A 16804-nucleotide genomic window follows, 5' to 3' on the forward strand; every position below is an offset into this window, starting at 1 on the left:
CTTCCTGGATATCTGCTAATATCACAATATCGTCTGCATAGATTAAACCTAGGAGGCGGCGCTCTACGACCTTTCCGCCTGATCTATACGACAAGTTAAACCTAGGCTACTTTCTCGTATCCTCCGTTCCATATTTATCATATTGCGCGCGTGGTGGTGATAACGCCGATGTCCACAAATGAGGAGTCTGGGAGTGCACTGAAGAAACTTTATTGGGCTAACGTGCGCCCGCAAAAGAACTGTAACATACAATCGGCGGCGGCGATAGCAACAACCGATCTCGGCGGTCATGGAACTAAGAATGCCTCTCGCACAACGTCAACGCTCAATTTAAAGGCGGCTCAGGCACATCTAGCTAACGCTGTGAACTGTTACTAGCACAACCTGGAACATTGTAGATACATGCGCGAGCCGCAGGAATCTTCGACACAGATCTCGGCGCATCTTGTGCGACAAAGAAGCTGACGAAGTGGCGTCTCGGGGCATCGATCATGAACAAAGATTACACACTTGATAACCGTGGAAGAATCAGAGTGATAGGGCCGCATGCCGGCGGCTGCTAAAAAAAGCAACCAAAAGAGCTTTGAAAGTTTAACGGCTGTATAAAGCATGAATAGCAACTGTGATGCAGGACGACCCTGTCTTAATCCTTGGCGTACCTTGACCGCATCTATACTTCTTATCTCTTCTCATCCTGTAATTTCTACTTTGTTATCCCGGTATATTTCCTGTAGTAAACTTGTTGTCTCTAAATTGATACCTTATTTTAATATGTTCAACAGAAGTTTCCTCTTTGCGTTGTCGTACGTCCTCTCTCTCTTTCTGCCTCCAGCTGTCCGGAATTCGCCTATTCATTACGACTGTTTCCAAAGCATTTACCAACGTTATCTTACTTCCTGGACCAAGTTCAATAATCAGCTTGGCCGGAATTGGCCGGAATTTCATCTATCCCTGTAGAGGTGCTTTTTGGAACATTTTGTTCCGCCTTTTCCTAGTTTATATTGATCAGTTCTAAGCTTCTGTGTACTCGGCCATCTTGTGTTGCTCCCTGATCTGCGCAGATTGCCCTATCGTCGCTCCTAAATGACTCGGCTATAACTGATGTAATGTAGCTCACAGCGTTGTCTCGTTTTAAACAGTCTCCATCGTTATCTTCAATCCTTTCCTGCTTTCTTTGATTTTTTTTTACCTAGCCAGCTTATATAGTTCCAGAACGTTCTTAGTCGCCTCTTGTGCCATCGTGGATTTTAGCCAACTAGAGATCGGCTGACTGCTTGATTTTACTATGTACGAGCACCTATACATTGTTTCTTTTGATGATACGATTCGCATTTTTGTTCTATTTCTTCCTGCGATACCTGTGCTTTCTTTGCATCTCGGTGTTCCCTTGAAGCTACCCGTCGTTGTTTAATGGCTTCCCTGATCTTATACCACCAGCTCCGTGGCTTCCTCTTTCCGGTGGTTGGCCACTTTGACCTCCTTAATTTTTCCCCTTATGAGTAGTTCCACCTGTTCATAATCCATCTTCCATGGAGCTTTTCTCTATTGCTTCATCTATGTCTGCTGCTATCTGCACTATTTGATCGTCGTTTATTTTGCGTTTACTTTTTATCTAAGTTCTATTTCGCTTTTCCTCATGGGCTCCATCTGCAGACTAATACGTTTATGATCCCTTCCCAGACTATACTCCCCTTCTTCGTCTATTGCCATTTTTGCGAGCTAGTTATAAATTTCCTGCGACATTAGACTGTAGTCAACGCTCGCCTGCCTGTTCCAGTATTTCCGCGTGATCTGCCCTCACCCCATTTCGTTTCTATATTTACAATAACTAGATTGTGTCGTTTACAGTAAGCTAGCATTAACAATCCGCGTATCCATCCGGAGCCCTGAGACTCGCATCCGGACGCTGTGGACATACGATGTGTTTTATTGATCCCGCAAGGTATCCGCCGAAAACGGCACGTGTGCAAAGCGAAGCGTAAAAAAGGACGCGTGTCTTGTGACGAAGCATACAGCCCGCACTGTTGCATTGTAGCTTAATAATAATAATAATAATAATATAATAATAATAATAATAATAATAATAATAATAATAATAATAATAATAATAATAATAATAATAATAATAATAATAATAATAATAATAATAATAATAATAATAACAACTTTATTTACCATCAACGTTTATACGATGGCGGGAGCCTGGAGTAAAACCTGCCTTACAGCCGCTTGACAATGCCTCAAGCTCCCCACTTTGGCAATGGTACATCAGCGGTCACATTATAGCGGATACTTTCCCCGCATTCTAGGCCACAAGCAGGAAGTAGTCGGAAATATAGGGAACTGTCTTTTGCTGTCCCCCTCCCCCTTCATAACAGTACCTTGAGTGCCTGCTGGGCACCATTAAAGAAGCTAGAAGGCTTGCACCCTGATGTCGTGGACTGAGTATGTCTTTTATTCGTCATGATAGGTACTCGACAAAGAGGTGCCGCGAAGGGTGCTGCTGAGCGATACACCGAAGGGCGGCTAGCAAGATGTAGGAGGTGCAGCACTCGACTAAAAGCGGGAAACGGCGAATGCGGTGTTTGTGCGAGTGCTTAAAATCAGGAGCTTAATTTCATGGAAGCGCTGCCTCGGACGAAATCGGGGCTAGGAGGCAACATTGAAGAGAGAGCTCAGGAACCATGAGCCAAAAAAAAGAAGCCGCCGCCATTGCCCAACCAACGCTCCATGCCATTCTACTAAGCCGTACCGTCCTTAGCCAGTCTTCTTTTTTTTTTTATCTTTTCCCATCTTTTCTACCAACCGCGCCCCACGTTTTCGCTATTTTTTGTGTTTACACACTCGGCTCTTCTTCCCCATTTGTCCCTTAAACTGAAAGGCACCTTCCCTCATTTCCACACTACAGCGCAGTACTCTTGTTACGCTGTTGCCGGTTCCGATTTCCACGCTATCTCTACAACGATTGCGCATTAGTTTCTGTTTCCTTGCTACAGTTTTTTCTCTCGTTGCTAGGTGGTTGCGGTTTCCAAAAGCTCTTCACGAGTTCGCACTTGCAACATGTGCCACTCAGCGTTTTTTGGCAAAAAGATCAAGCTGGGCTTTCCGCGAACCTTCCCACGCGTATGGCGTTTCACCCATTTAGAGTGGTCACTTTTTTCTTTTCTGCGCTCAATATTTTAGTCCCATCTCCTGCTTCGTCTCCAGTGCCTCGGCTTGCGTTAAACAAGTTTCCGTTACCTGTCACCATCACTTCTCTGGTGCAAATTTACACGCGTTATTCCTTTTCACTTGGCGCCATGAATTATGCAAATTATCGAGCTCATTATATTTTCGCCTAACGGGCCTGTAACGCAAAGTAAAAACATTCCCATGCGCCAGGGCTGGTTAGAGTATTCTGTGCGCAAGTTCTCAAGCTACCGTCTCTGCACTTACGAGGCCAGATACCTAGGATGATTCGTAGATGTTTGAGTTACCGGCAACCACATAATGTTAACGGGTGAGATTTTGTTTATTCATCCTTTTATAAACGCTGCCACATCGATGAGGCTATTGTAATAGTGGGTAAGGGGGAAAATATTTTATTGCGAAAGCAATACTACTACAGGTTTCGAGCGTTCAGCGTAGCGTGGCGGTAGCGATGTACGTCTTACCCACGTGACGTTGTGACGTCACACCCCACGTGACACTAAGGTGAGAGCTGGGCTACCAACTCAAGCTGTCGGCGTGGCTCGGTCGGAGCCGCGGCACAGTTGGCAGAGGCTGCCAACTTGAATGTTTCGTTTCACATAGGACGGTTACGTCGGAATCAGCTTACTAGGGCCCTGGAATTCACGTTACACCTATAAGCCACTAAGGCACGTTCATACGGGTTGGTTAAAGTGGGGCTTTATTTGTGGGCTGAGGAAGAAGAAAGAGAGAAGAAGAACGCTCGGTCACCCGCATTTAATACTTTCGCTCAATATTTGGTTCAGCAGCGTTGAACTCTTGTAATTTTTTCAAAGGAAATAGAAACATACACAAATCAAATAGACATCAAAACATTTGAAAAACCATTGCTTTTTGCAGGCGCTTCCGCGTATGATTTCAGCCTCCGATGAAATATTTTTACGGACGACAAGGAAGAAGAAGCGGGCAGTGGCGCGGGCAGGAGCGCTCGCGCTAGGCCCGCCGCGAACATTCATTAAACGTCATCTACCATCGTCATCGGTCATGTTCTGTCTCCTGTCTTCATCGGCTTGCCGCTTCGTAACGTTTGGTTGGAGGTGCGGCGTACGACATCCCCATCCTCGCCTTGGAGCATCGAGACCATCTTCAAGCCGGAACCATCACCGAGGGCCCAGGGAAATCGCCGAGCAGCTTCGCCCCAGCCCTTCAAGCCCAGACCTGAACAACTACCACCGCCCAGCCCCCAGCCCGGACCTGAAGACAAGGAGAACAGACCAATCAGAACCGAGATGAAGGACCCGAAAGACCCGAATGACCCGAAGGAACCGATGGACACGAATACGCAACCCCCGCCCAAGCTGCCCGACGTGACCTCGAGCTATCGGTCCCATGGACTCTGGTGACGGATGGTTGACAGCTCCAAGGGAGGCGGATCACCCACGCATCAGACATCGCACCGGAAAGCCGTTCTATTCTTCCTTCTTCCTCTTCTTCTTCAAGCATCCAGACACGCCCATCATCACGCCATAAAATCATTAACATAGCTAAACTTCCTCGTCCACGATCGGGACGATCGCTCGGTGGCCCCGGGTAATGTTACGGACGACAAGGAAGAAGAAGCGGGCAGTGGCGCGGGCAGGAGCGCTCGCGCTAGGCCCGCTGCGAACGTTCATTAAACGTCATCTACCATCGTCATCGGTCATGTTCTGTCTGCTGTCTTCATCGGCTTGCCGCTTCGTAACAATATGTATGTTACATTTAGTTACGGGTTAAGGCATACAGTTTGTGCCGCCGCAAAGCCGCCGCCCCAGTAGGAGCGTTCGCTAAAGATATATCCGGCACTTAAACCGCGCCTTCAAATGAATGACAGCGCAGCGTTAATGGCTCCCGTTTGCTGGCTCCCATTGCGGTTTTTACTTTACACACTGATTAGTGTCTTAAATTGGGGTGGAGACACAAGCCGCGCTGTTGCGTCTACTCTCAAGAAAATACTGCGCTCTTCCCAAATTTTAACACTGGCAAGTTCCCTATTCCAAAGTGTGTTTATGGCTGCCAGTAATAACAGTTTCGCCTAATTGCAATACGTCTCTAATTTTGTGGACAGTGATTGTTGCTTCATCAGACGCAATCAAATAAGGGTACTGCAATTAAATGTACGGCTGCAGACGTATTTTGTGCCTTTCATGAAAAGAGCCGACACACCATGAAAAGTATTTACAAAAACTGAAACGTAAATACGTCTTGTCTTCGACATAAGTCTGCACCGAGCGGAACTGCTTAGTTATGTAAAGAGTGAATCGTAATTGTTTAGGCATCCAACCATGGAACCCAAAGCGCACTCTCAGCCGCAACGAAATTCTAGAAGTACACCAGTTTCGAATCAACTATAGATTTTATTATTGCCAATATTATTTAGAAATGAAGCCCTGATCCCGGAGCCATCGCTCTAAATTCCACTTTGCATACGTAAAACCGCAAATCTTCGTTTGGCGGAATCCAAATCTACGAGGTTCTTTGGAAGTTTACAGACTGCAATGTCTGCTTTTCAGCCACTCACGACACTTGTATAGCTGTCACGAGCTTTGGTCCTGAGTGTAACATTCCTTATTACGTTTCGGCGATTCGTCGTTTAGTTTTGTCTTATATTGTTATACATTAAGGCTCAAAACCAGACCCAGCTATGCTCTGGCAACTTTGCACAATCTTGTACTATGATATCCGGAATATTTCGCGAAGTGGAATGCTTTGCATCTGTACATGAAAGAAGTACAATGTCTCGATGCTGTTTTCGTTGTGGTAAGCTATATATAGCCAGGCGCCGGGCAAGCTGATATAAAGAGTACAATAGAACAAAAAGCAGTTAGGAAAAATGTAGGTCCTGCGATATCCAAGAATTCTGAACAATCGTGTATTCCAAATTAAGTTTTGATTTACGAACGGAATTGTTTGAATGTCCAAATTTCCATTCGGCAATGAATATATTTCAGAGACCACAACGTGCTGTTCGCAGTATTTTCTTACCTACTTTATTACTATCGTCAAGCATGGTCCCCATTGACATTGCGTTTATTATAAGCCAACCGATGCAATCGAAAGACAATAAAAAAAGATATATGTTTGAAATCTGAAGGTTTCACCACTCCCTTCTCTATATCGATCATGCTGTATCAACAGCATAACACTGATCTATCACAATAATACTGATGTCCTAGAAACCTTGATTTCTGGCTCGTGGTAACGGGCTGATGAGACAGTTGTAGCACCAGGAACCAGCGCTAGCACGCGCTATCTTTATAAATAGATAAAACAAGCCACACATGTCTCACTTTAGGCGAAATATCTCACTGCTCAGGCAGATAATCAAAAAAAGCGAGCGAGTAGACCAGTAGTGATGGAGATGCTGACGTAGGTGCCTCCGAATGATTATGGTCTCCTATGGGAATTTTCATGTACTGTCATGATAAAGTGAAGCCGCATTTATGTGTTCACCGACGAGAAGAAATCGCGGTCGCTGAGGCTTGAGAGCGAATCCGCGATTTCGATCTCAAGAGCTGAAAGCCAGGACTGCTGCATAGGTGTTCACCATCGCGAAATCTCGTCTTTGTATTTATTTTCCATTCATTTCTTTTATCTTCACGGTTGAGCATTAAATTGGTGGTCGATAATACGTCCTTAATATGACATATAAAACAATGCGGTAGGAATATAACACGTAAACACAAAAGTAGGATGCTAAAAGAACACCACAAAATGTTCAGCACGAGACATGAAGAAAAAATGGCGGACATCTTTCGAAATGTCTATGTCTTGGGTGAAATAAATGAAAGAGAGGGCTTTACTTTTGTCCTGCAGCTATGTCTACTCTGCGTCTACTATTTTTGCGAAGCTAAATATACGTTGCTGCAACGAGCAAATTATTCCGGATGGTCTCTTTCAAAAGATTTCGTAGAAACGGCGCACGCATGCATTACTATATCCTGAAGCAATTGACGTAGGATCCAAGATATACTGTGCAGGATAGCTATGCCCTTGGCATCATTCGCAGCACTTACTGTTGACAGGAAGCCGGAGACGCTGCAGCCGACGGAGCGGCGCCAGCGGTAGTCGTGGCGGATGTACTCTCCGCGGAACATGACGTCGTGAGAGGCGATCACGAACAGGTAGACTCCCATGACGAGGTCGGCGAGCGCCAAGTTTTTTATGTAGAAGGAGTGCACTGCGTTGGGCTCGCGGAGCACCAGCCGTCCCACGAGCACCAGCAAGTTTCCCAGGCAGGCGACCAGCGCCACCACCCACACAGCGACGCGAAGCACTACGCTGTCCAATAGGTGAGCCAGGCTGCTGATGCCGTCTCCTCGGGGCTCGCACACACGGACGTGCAGAGCCGATGAGCACAGGCTGAACTCGCTGAAATAGCTGCGAGGGTTTGCAACAGAGGCACCCACTTTGAGCTACTCACGATATTTTACTAATATGTCTTTAAGTTTCTATCTACAAAGGTAATAATCGAATATGCAAGCTTTTCTGAACAATTGCCTGCGAATGGCCGCAATACATCCTGTGAGAGTTACATTCCTTCGAAACAATTTTTGCTACTTTGAAATACCAACTTTGCAATAAAAATGTTCGAGGTCTCGTCCGTGCTACACATAATCAAACAAGTTTTTATTCCGTGAATCGGAAAGGAACAGCGAAAAGAAGGCTGCGACTACAAAAAGCTTTGTACACTCTTGTCATCACGTCACTTGTAAACATACTTGTGGCAGCATCAGTGCCGTATCGTGAGCGTCATAAACTCGTAGCCTGTTAATAGCCTCTGGTGCAAGAATTTGCTGTGATTTTTTTTCAGCCCAACTTTTTCAGTCACAAATTTCAGGGGAGGCAGGTGTGACAAATGTGAAAGACAAGGACGCTGTGGCATTGGCAAAGGCCCATTTTACAGATTGTATGGATGCGGCGATCCAAACAATAGCACGAAATTTTCACAGTCTTCATAGAACAGAATGTAATATCTGGCACTACAGGGTGGAAAGTTCCGCATGATCTCCGGGGCTAATTATATTGAGTGGTCGAGCCGGCATCATAACCGACATCAGGCAGTCTGCATGAACTTCGGCCACCTTTCATAAACAATTAAACCTAACCTATTCAGAGACTTGTAGACTGCGCTATTAGCGGAATTTTCCAAGGAAGCTACCAAAATAATAACAAGTGCCTCTATTGCAGAATGTATACAGCTTCTTGTTTCAGTTCTTAATATCTTCTTCTTGAGTGCTCAGTATCCAAAATGCTAAGTTCCAAATTACAACTTTGTGCGGTTGCTCCACTACCGACATATGAAGCCTACAGTCATGGCGGCCTATCCCGGTTAAACCAAGGTTTATGAGTGTCAGCTCTGATGAGCATAGCAACGCGCTCATCCTGCATTTATATGGTATGTGAGCTTCCCGCTCTCCATCGGCCTCTGCCTGAGGGCGATCACGTATTCACTTCACAACTACTTCTCTGCGAGCTATATCGTCTGGATGATTAGGCTCGTCTCTACGTCTGAACTGAAGCGCTGACGCAATGCGATCGGCACGCACCTTGTTCATATGGCGAGTCTGATATCCAGGCGAAGGCGAAGCAGTTAATGAAATCCCGCCTAGTCAAGTAATTTCACAGCAGAGAGCCTCGGTGGTGTCCATGATTGGGCCGATCGCTTTGTGACCTCGGACGAGGAAGATCAATAAGTGGGCAGCGGCATGGACAGCAGACCTCGCGCTGGGCCCGCTTCGACGGCTCGAGGCCAGATGCGCAAATGAATGACCTCGGGGGTTGCAGTGCGAAGAGAGAAGCTATATGGCAGGAAAACAGTGTTTGCAGAGCAAACTCTCGAGTGAGGCACAAGCACCTTCGTCTCTATGCGCCACCTTGAAGCCTGGTTTTAATTTACATCCAGCGCATTGAAAATGAATAGCTCCCATGAATAGCACCCATACTGTGCGTGGAGGAGGCTCACGGCATCCTAAACGCAACAATATAGTGTCTAGAATGTACCAGTATATTGTCACGTGAGGGCGACAAGGTCGATGACACAGATGAAGAGTCTGTGGGTGCACTGATGAAACTCGTAATTGCGTGGACTTGCGCGCGCAAAAGAACTAAATGATTCGGCGGCGGTGGTTTGCAACAGTCCTGCTCGGCGGTCGGCGAACAAAGAATGCCTGTCGCACACGTCAACGCTCAATTGAAAGGCGGCTCAGAGCCAGCTAGGTAAAGTCGCAAACTGTTACGAGCACAACCTGGAAAATTGCAGAAACATAGGCGAGTGGGCGGAATCTTCGAGGCAGATATCGGCGCATCTTGTGCGGCAAAGACACTGATAAAGATGCGTCTTGTGACATCAAGTAATAATAAACAAGGAATACGGAATTGATATGCATGCCGCAATCAGAGTGATAAGGCCGCAAGCCACCAGCTGATAAAAACAATAAATACAGATTTGAAGGTTTCTCGGCAATATTCAACGCACTATAGCACCGTTTAAAACTAGCAGTTAGGTAAGTAGAGATGGTGCGAGATGCTATCTTTAGGAATAAGAACTGAGATTGCGAAACGGTGCGAACGTCCGGAAGCCTTATCTATAAGCATCATAGTATAAATTGGTCTTCAATAGCAATGCATTACAGTGGGGTTTTCTTCTGGAAATCTGATTCACGATTAACCTCCATATGTGCAATTTACGTACCCTGAGTAAAGATAAAATGTTTGAAATTGACTAACAAATGACTTTATTGAAAATCATGGACAGTCTTTATAAACAGTTGTACACGTGTCAAAACATAATCTTTTTTTTCTTCATCGTAGCTTACGTTCTCTGTAAAGCCCATAAATCCGCTACCATCCCACCCTGTACAATCTCCACAATCGCACTCTGCGATTGCAGTATGAGGTAGGCCATCACTTTGTCACAACTCACCCGCCTCTCCTTTTTGGCCCGCGTCTCCTTTCCTCGACCCCGCCGGTGTGGCGCAGTGGTTACGGCGCTCGAATACTGGTCCCAAGGATGCGGGATCGAATCCCGGCCTTGGCGGCCGCTTTTCGTTAGAGGCGAAAACCAAAGGCGCCCGTGTGCTATGCGATGTCAGTGCACGTTAAAAAACCCCAGGTGGTCAAAATTTTCGTAGCCCTCCACTACGGCGTCTCTCATAGCCTGAGTCCCTTTGGGATGTTAAACCCCAAAACTCAACCCAACCCAACCCATCATTTCCTCGGGCGAGCTAGAGATAGCTCTCGTCAAATTTGAGCATGAGCTGAAGCTGTCTTCTAGCAGTTCGGCCTCTACAGTTTCACCCCCCCCCCCCCTCCCAACATCAAAAACGGGTGGCCAGGTGGCGACTATACACCTCTATCTCAATACGCTCACTCTCTATTGCTGCTACATACTTGAGTTGACACGTACCCGCATTGCCTTGAAGCCATACCAATCCCCAGTTCTTTGGCGCCAGTATCATCTACCACGGCCGCCATTTCAAGTAATCACTCTTCAATGAGATTCAGTTCCTACAATTCACATTACTGAGAAATAATTACGTTGGGCTTTCAGACAAGACATGTGCAGTTCCGTGGATGATGTTTTTGGCACCTCTCTACGCTTCCCCACTAATCTTTTTGGGGCTTCAAAGAAATATCCTCAGTCCATAGAATATACACACTTTTTTTCGATGTGCCCCGTCACCATCAATGTCAAGCGCCGCGCCCAGTGCCGCTTCATCAATTTTATGTCAGATTCCTACCGCAGCCCAATAAGCTGCTCTGCTTCCAACCTTTCTGCGTCCTGACCACCTTCTAGCAACCTATGCCGTTCTTATACGTCCACACAATTGTTTTGGAATGGCTAAAATACGCCTAGTTTCACAACTGCACCGCCTCTATTTCAACTGCTTCTCTTCACTGCGCATGAATTCTGATTCGGGCAGGAACAGGATTGCAAGTACGCTCCGGCTGGTAGGGGTCTTTTCTCTATAGCTGTTCTACGAGGGCCTTGCTTCAACCTCTATGTGAGCACAATTCGTGCTTAAATGCGCCTGCAAGAGCCAATAGGCCTAGGGCTATGATATGCTGGGTCATGTTTTTACACGTGCACTTATGTACAAGAGAGAGGGGCTTAGACTATGTGATTCTCCACAGCGCACCAAAAGGGAACATTATGAACGGAAGCTTTAGTTCGCTGGTGAACACTTCTTCCTTAACCATCAACTGTGATTATATAATTGTCAAAGTATTTATTATTAAACATCTATATATGAATATGCTGTGTACCGAAGCATTATATGACTGGTACATTCAATGAAACATTTGTATTCTTTGAAAAATGATAGCCTTCTTCCTGTAAATTTAGCTAACGTACCAAGACTTCTCTCAGTTCGTGTTCAATTCCTTGTGTATTTGTAGGAAGATGTTGCAGTGGCATGTCGGAGTAGTATCGTAATTATAATTTAGCGCTAAGAAAAACAGAGCCAGGAAATAAATTGAAACAATCCGTCTCTGTGTACTTTCTTTGAGTCACGTCGCTTTGAGCAAAGTTCAATCTATCATTCGGTCTAGAAGATGCGATTCCTGAAAGCAGTCTCTTCTCGGCAGTATGGTAGCCTAATGTTTAATGGAGTGGTCTGACGACTTGAAAAAGAGCTTGACACCATGCTGGCGAAAGTAGCACACGTCGGATGAGAGACACTGTCATCAGACAGACTGAGATAAGAAGAGTAAAAAAACTCGACACTGTCTTTGCTACGACCCGTCTTCTTCGCAATCTACACGCAGAAATAAGAAGGTTGGCGCCAGCCAATCATATGTAGTTATCAAGCATCAAGGCAAAATTGACGGCTTAGTTATTTTACCAGTAGAAAATTACAGAAAGAGGCCTACAGGTGCAGCTTAACAACTCTTGCAACTATACAAAGATAAATAGCTATCTGACACACCGTTTTGTTGAGTCATCATCAGTAAAATAGGAGATCCAATCGCCAGTGAAATAATTACAGAGATTGAATACAAATTTCTCAAGCTATCAAGCAAACAAGCAGATCAAATTTACCTACTGCCCAAGATGCACAATGTTTCCCCAGAAGAGTTGTTTACCACAGATATACCAGGAAGGTCAATTGTATGTGACAATATTACGCCCACTAAGAACCAATCAATCTTCCTAAACCATCACTTAACAGACTTCCCGACCCACCTTCCTTATATTCTTCGAAACACAGCTAACTTTTTCCGAATAATTTAGTTTATTATTAACACGAACAACGATTCATATGACAGTAGGCTAGTCGCAAATAATATCTCGGAACTCTACACTAATATTCCTATCGTTGAAGTTCTCGACGCCTTCTCTTAAATATTAATCAACAAGCCACCCTTATGCGTCTGACGTTTTTCTATCGCTACTTAAACTAGCCCAAACAATAAATTATATCGGGTTTGAATATTCTATTACCAGCAGATATTCTGAACCGGCATAGACGCTCCATTCGCGCCGACGTACGCCTATATATTCACGGAAGTTCTAGAGTTACGAGTACTAAATTCATTTCATGAAAATCCACTCATATACCTTCACTATCTTCATATTTTCATTATATGACACATGGAATGGAATCCCTCCAATCTTTCATATCTCACTTTAATAATTATTACAGTAGCATTACATTTACCAGTCAGCCTTCACAATTTAATGTCCATTCTCTTGGTAACACGGTATCGATAAAATTTTCTTGTGGAGAAAGCCAACGGATAAGATAAGCAACAATACTTAGATTTCACCCGTCATCACTCACGACATTGTAAGACCGGAATATTTGTAGTACAGGCGACGTGACTTCGATGAATATGAGAGAATGGTAATAATTCCTTAAACAAATTACATTCATTGAAAGCAACACTAATGCAAAACAAAGTATCCCGGTAACTCCCTTAGTATGGCGCTCGAAAAAGCGACCACTTTAAACCGCAACGACGTGCTCACAAAACAGCCAAAAGGCACCATTGAAATCCAGTCTTCATTTGTTACGAACTACTACAATGTTGTTCCAAACATTAACAATATTCTGCGGAAATACTCCTCCATGCTAATGAATGATGAACACCTGACGAAAATATTCTCGGAGGCACCAAGGGTAATAAGCAAACGTAACACAAACCTAAGAGATATTGTGGTACATTCTAAACTTGAAAACAAGCATCCAACACAACCACATCCTTGCTCTTGATACAGACGTAAGATGTGGTCATTTACAAAAAGACATCGCGATTAAAACTACTGCAAGCGGTTGCAATTTTAAAATAAAATGAGGTTTTATGTGCACATCGTGAAATGTTATCTATATTCTAGAATGCTCATTTTTTCATAAAATGAGGCTTTATTTGCACGCCGTCAAATGCTATCTATTTTCTAGAATGCTCATTTTGTCATAACCAGTGGGTATAGGTAAACACAACCCCCGGAAAAAATGTATCCGGAAGAAAACGCCCTGAGGAAGCGGCTTCTAGCAGAAAATGTTCCCAAGGATACTTTGCTCACAGATTATAACCTTTCAAAACTCACGTGGTAAAAAAAAATATGATTTTATTACGTTCTGTGCTGACTATAGATGTAATTATTCCAATAAGGTCGGTGCCTTCTGAATGCCTGATTAGCAGCTTGAGAAACCGCTCACAAGAGACGCGCTACAGAAATACCCTCGCAGATCTTTCAGTGATGAGGGTTAACCGTTCCGGTGGCCGTGATGCAGAATTCTAGCTGCATTACTGGTGGTGATAAACATGCTTTACTACGGAAATCAGGATGGCCCCTCTAGAGCACTATTCCCAGTGTCCGGCGCCAAAGCCGTTGGTCAGCGCGTAAATTAGACAGGAACGTTCGGAGTAGCGTGTAATGCCACGACCATGGAGTGCAGGTCAAGCCATGAACACCACACTACTACTACAAGACAGTTTGATCAGTCACGTCGTTTAGGAGCAGAATGATTCAGATACGCGCTCGCCCTCGGTAACTCTTTTCCGCTGCTATATTTTTTTTTGTTGTGAATAGCTCCTATCAGAGTACATTAATGCAACTCGCCAAGTAAAATCACAGTCTACGTCTTTATAGCTCAGTGAGGCGCTACAGCAAGTGAAACGAGAAAACACATCGAGAACCACACACAAAGGCAATGGAAATAAGGTTTGAGTTAATACCTCAAAAGAAGATGCAAGGTCAAATATGCAATTGGGCGCGACAATAGTTACCTCTTGATAATTCATAGTATAAAAGCTCACTTGCGGCTGTAATTATCATCATCATCGTCGTCATCATCATCATTTATTTTCCCTAGGCGGGGCATTACATAACGGGGAGCAAAAATAAACGAAATCACGAACAAAAGGAACATTTGCAATATAGCAGTGAAGAAGGCAAACATAATTGTTAAAAGAGCAATATAAAACTTTGTTAGGCAAAACGCCTATGTTCCAAGCAAGTCATCCCCGAGAAGCCGAGCCCCATGAGGCTAGGCGAAGGCTTGACGTTGCGGTAGATTTGATTGCATCTGTTTGGGGACATTTTCTTTTCGGGGTACGTTTCTTCCGGGTACATTTTTCCGGAGACATTTTTACCCTAACGCCATATAACGTACATAGGAGAGATAGGCAATAATCAATATAAAGCTAAACGGCCATTGGGCAGACACAGGCAAATCCTCCCCAAAGCAGTTTCACAACATTTCAATCAGAAAGTCCATAAGTTCGAAGAAATTAAAATATTTATTTTCCGGTCAGTCCTTAAATATTCAAGAGGCAGAAAATATAGAGAGGCCTATCTAACCCGTAAGTTCAGAACATTGGAACCAGCAGGAATAAATATCTTGTAAAGGAACAGTAGAATCCCGTAAGTATATTCCCTCTACGTGATAACTAGTCGGGAAAACAATCCCATATTGCGTTAATTGTACAATTTGTTCACGGCACGTGTACTATCGGGGACAAAAGTCTTGGACCGCACCTCTGGGAATTGTGGAATTGAAGCACGATGTAAACTAATTATTGCCATATTTCTCTAGCACACATGAGAGAACTGAAGTCCAACTTCCCCTTCGACAAGTATGGTCCCAGTCTAATGGCAGACATGAAAGTCATGCACTCTACCCTTGTTCAGTGCTCTTTCATTCTCTGCAGCCATCATCTTTCTGTCGTTCTAGCCTTAGTCACATATGGACGTTGTTACGATTTGCTCAGGACTATGTGCTGAAAAGCACATGCGATATAGCTGAGGGAGGAGTTAGGTTCACCCTTGTCAGTGCTCTTTCATACTGTGTAGCAATCTTCTTTCTGTCGTTCTACCCTTAGAGGCACATGAACATTGTTACGCCTATTTGAGGCTTAGATAGCTCATGCGATATAACTGAAGGAAGATTTAGGCTATTTGTGATGCACCGAAACGCAGATTTAATGCACGCGTATGAAGATAAGCAATGAAAACCAGTAAATAAGCGCCAATATAAGACGGCCGAGCCTAGTTTTGAAGGGGGCCCTTGTGTGTGCCGCAAGTTTCCGGGAAACACTTTCTGCTATTTGGCGGTGTTGGCGAATACCTTTTGCATGACCGTACACCATTTTTCAAATGTTGCAGTAGTACCTACGAAAGGGTTGCATATGGCGAATATAAGGAAAAGAAATAACGTGTCACAACTTGGTACTTCACAATCATCAGGAATGGGCGGATATCGTCTGAATTTAGCTTGTAGGGCAAGTGATGCTCTTTCTAAACGAAATTTTGCCTTTTACTCAGATCAACATATTAGTTGGCCAACTTCATTTCACGTGCACTGCATGAATTCTGCAAGAAAAGCGTTCAGTATAATAGGCTCGCCAGTTTGGTTCCAACGAGCTGCAGTAATGCCTTCGCGAAGAGCCCATAATTTTGTGAAACACTTGAGGTCTTTCAAACTTCACAGCACACTGGCTTTAGTGCATTTTGAAACATTGTTAATGCTCTCACTGCTCAACCGATTTAATGTGAAGACGTTGATTATTGTACTGAAGTCCAAAGCAAGTTATCAACTGCATTGGTTACCCATTCAAAGAAATACACGCAGAGATACTTACATGTGAGTAATGTTTCGAAGAGGAGCGAAGAGAGATGGAGATGCCGTACGAAAAACGTTATTCCTCAGATTCCTGAAAAACAAAAAACACAAAATACAAGCACTGCATTTCTTAGACTAATTGTCACCACTAAACGTTTCGTTCAAATCAGTAGAAAGCCTTTAACTAAGCCTTTCTTGATTCGCCAGGCAAGGCGAACAGCGCTTCTTTATACAAGCTGCATAGCAGGCTGGCGGTGAACAGAAACAAACTGCAGTTACCAACACAGCTCAAGATACAGCTTTCAGGAGGACTATAACACGCAAATTGTTTGAATACTGCATCGAAGCAGGCACACTATGGCTGTGCCCAGAAAAGTGAATGTCTCTGGTCACGGACCTTTTAGCATGGGAAGTTTTTTAATGTTTCCGATAGTACCGTCTCCAATAAATTTACTTTGCGTTTATGTAAATAAGACGTTTGTGTCAGCAATGAAGCTGCTTTTTTGAATCAGAACTATGTGCAATTGAAA

General features: G+C 44.3%; 1 protein-coding gene across 1 annotated transcript in view; it reads right to left on the minus strand.

The window, feature by feature from the left end:
• LOC146208978 (uncharacterized) overlaps positions 1-16804 on the minus strand; it is a 205084-nt gene that overhangs the window by 24033 nt on the left and 164247 nt on the right. Inside the window, exons 15-16 of the mRNA XM_084596689.1 lie at positions 16294-16365; positions 7221-7584 (exon numbers count right to left, since the gene is read on the minus strand). Coding sequence (XP_084452815.1) covers positions 7221-7584; positions 16294-16365 — 436 coding nt within the window. The remainder of the gene's footprint in view (positions 1-7220; positions 7585-16293; positions 16366-16804) is intronic.

The sequence above is a fragment of the Amblyomma maculatum genome, chromosome 1 (genome assembly GCF_055883805.1).
Source record: "Amblyomma maculatum isolate TAMU_Amacu chromosome 1, ASM5588380v1, whole genome shotgun sequence".
In the NCBI taxonomy this organism is placed as follows: Eukaryota; Metazoa; Arthropoda; class Arachnida; order Ixodida; family Ixodidae; genus Amblyomma; species Amblyomma maculatum.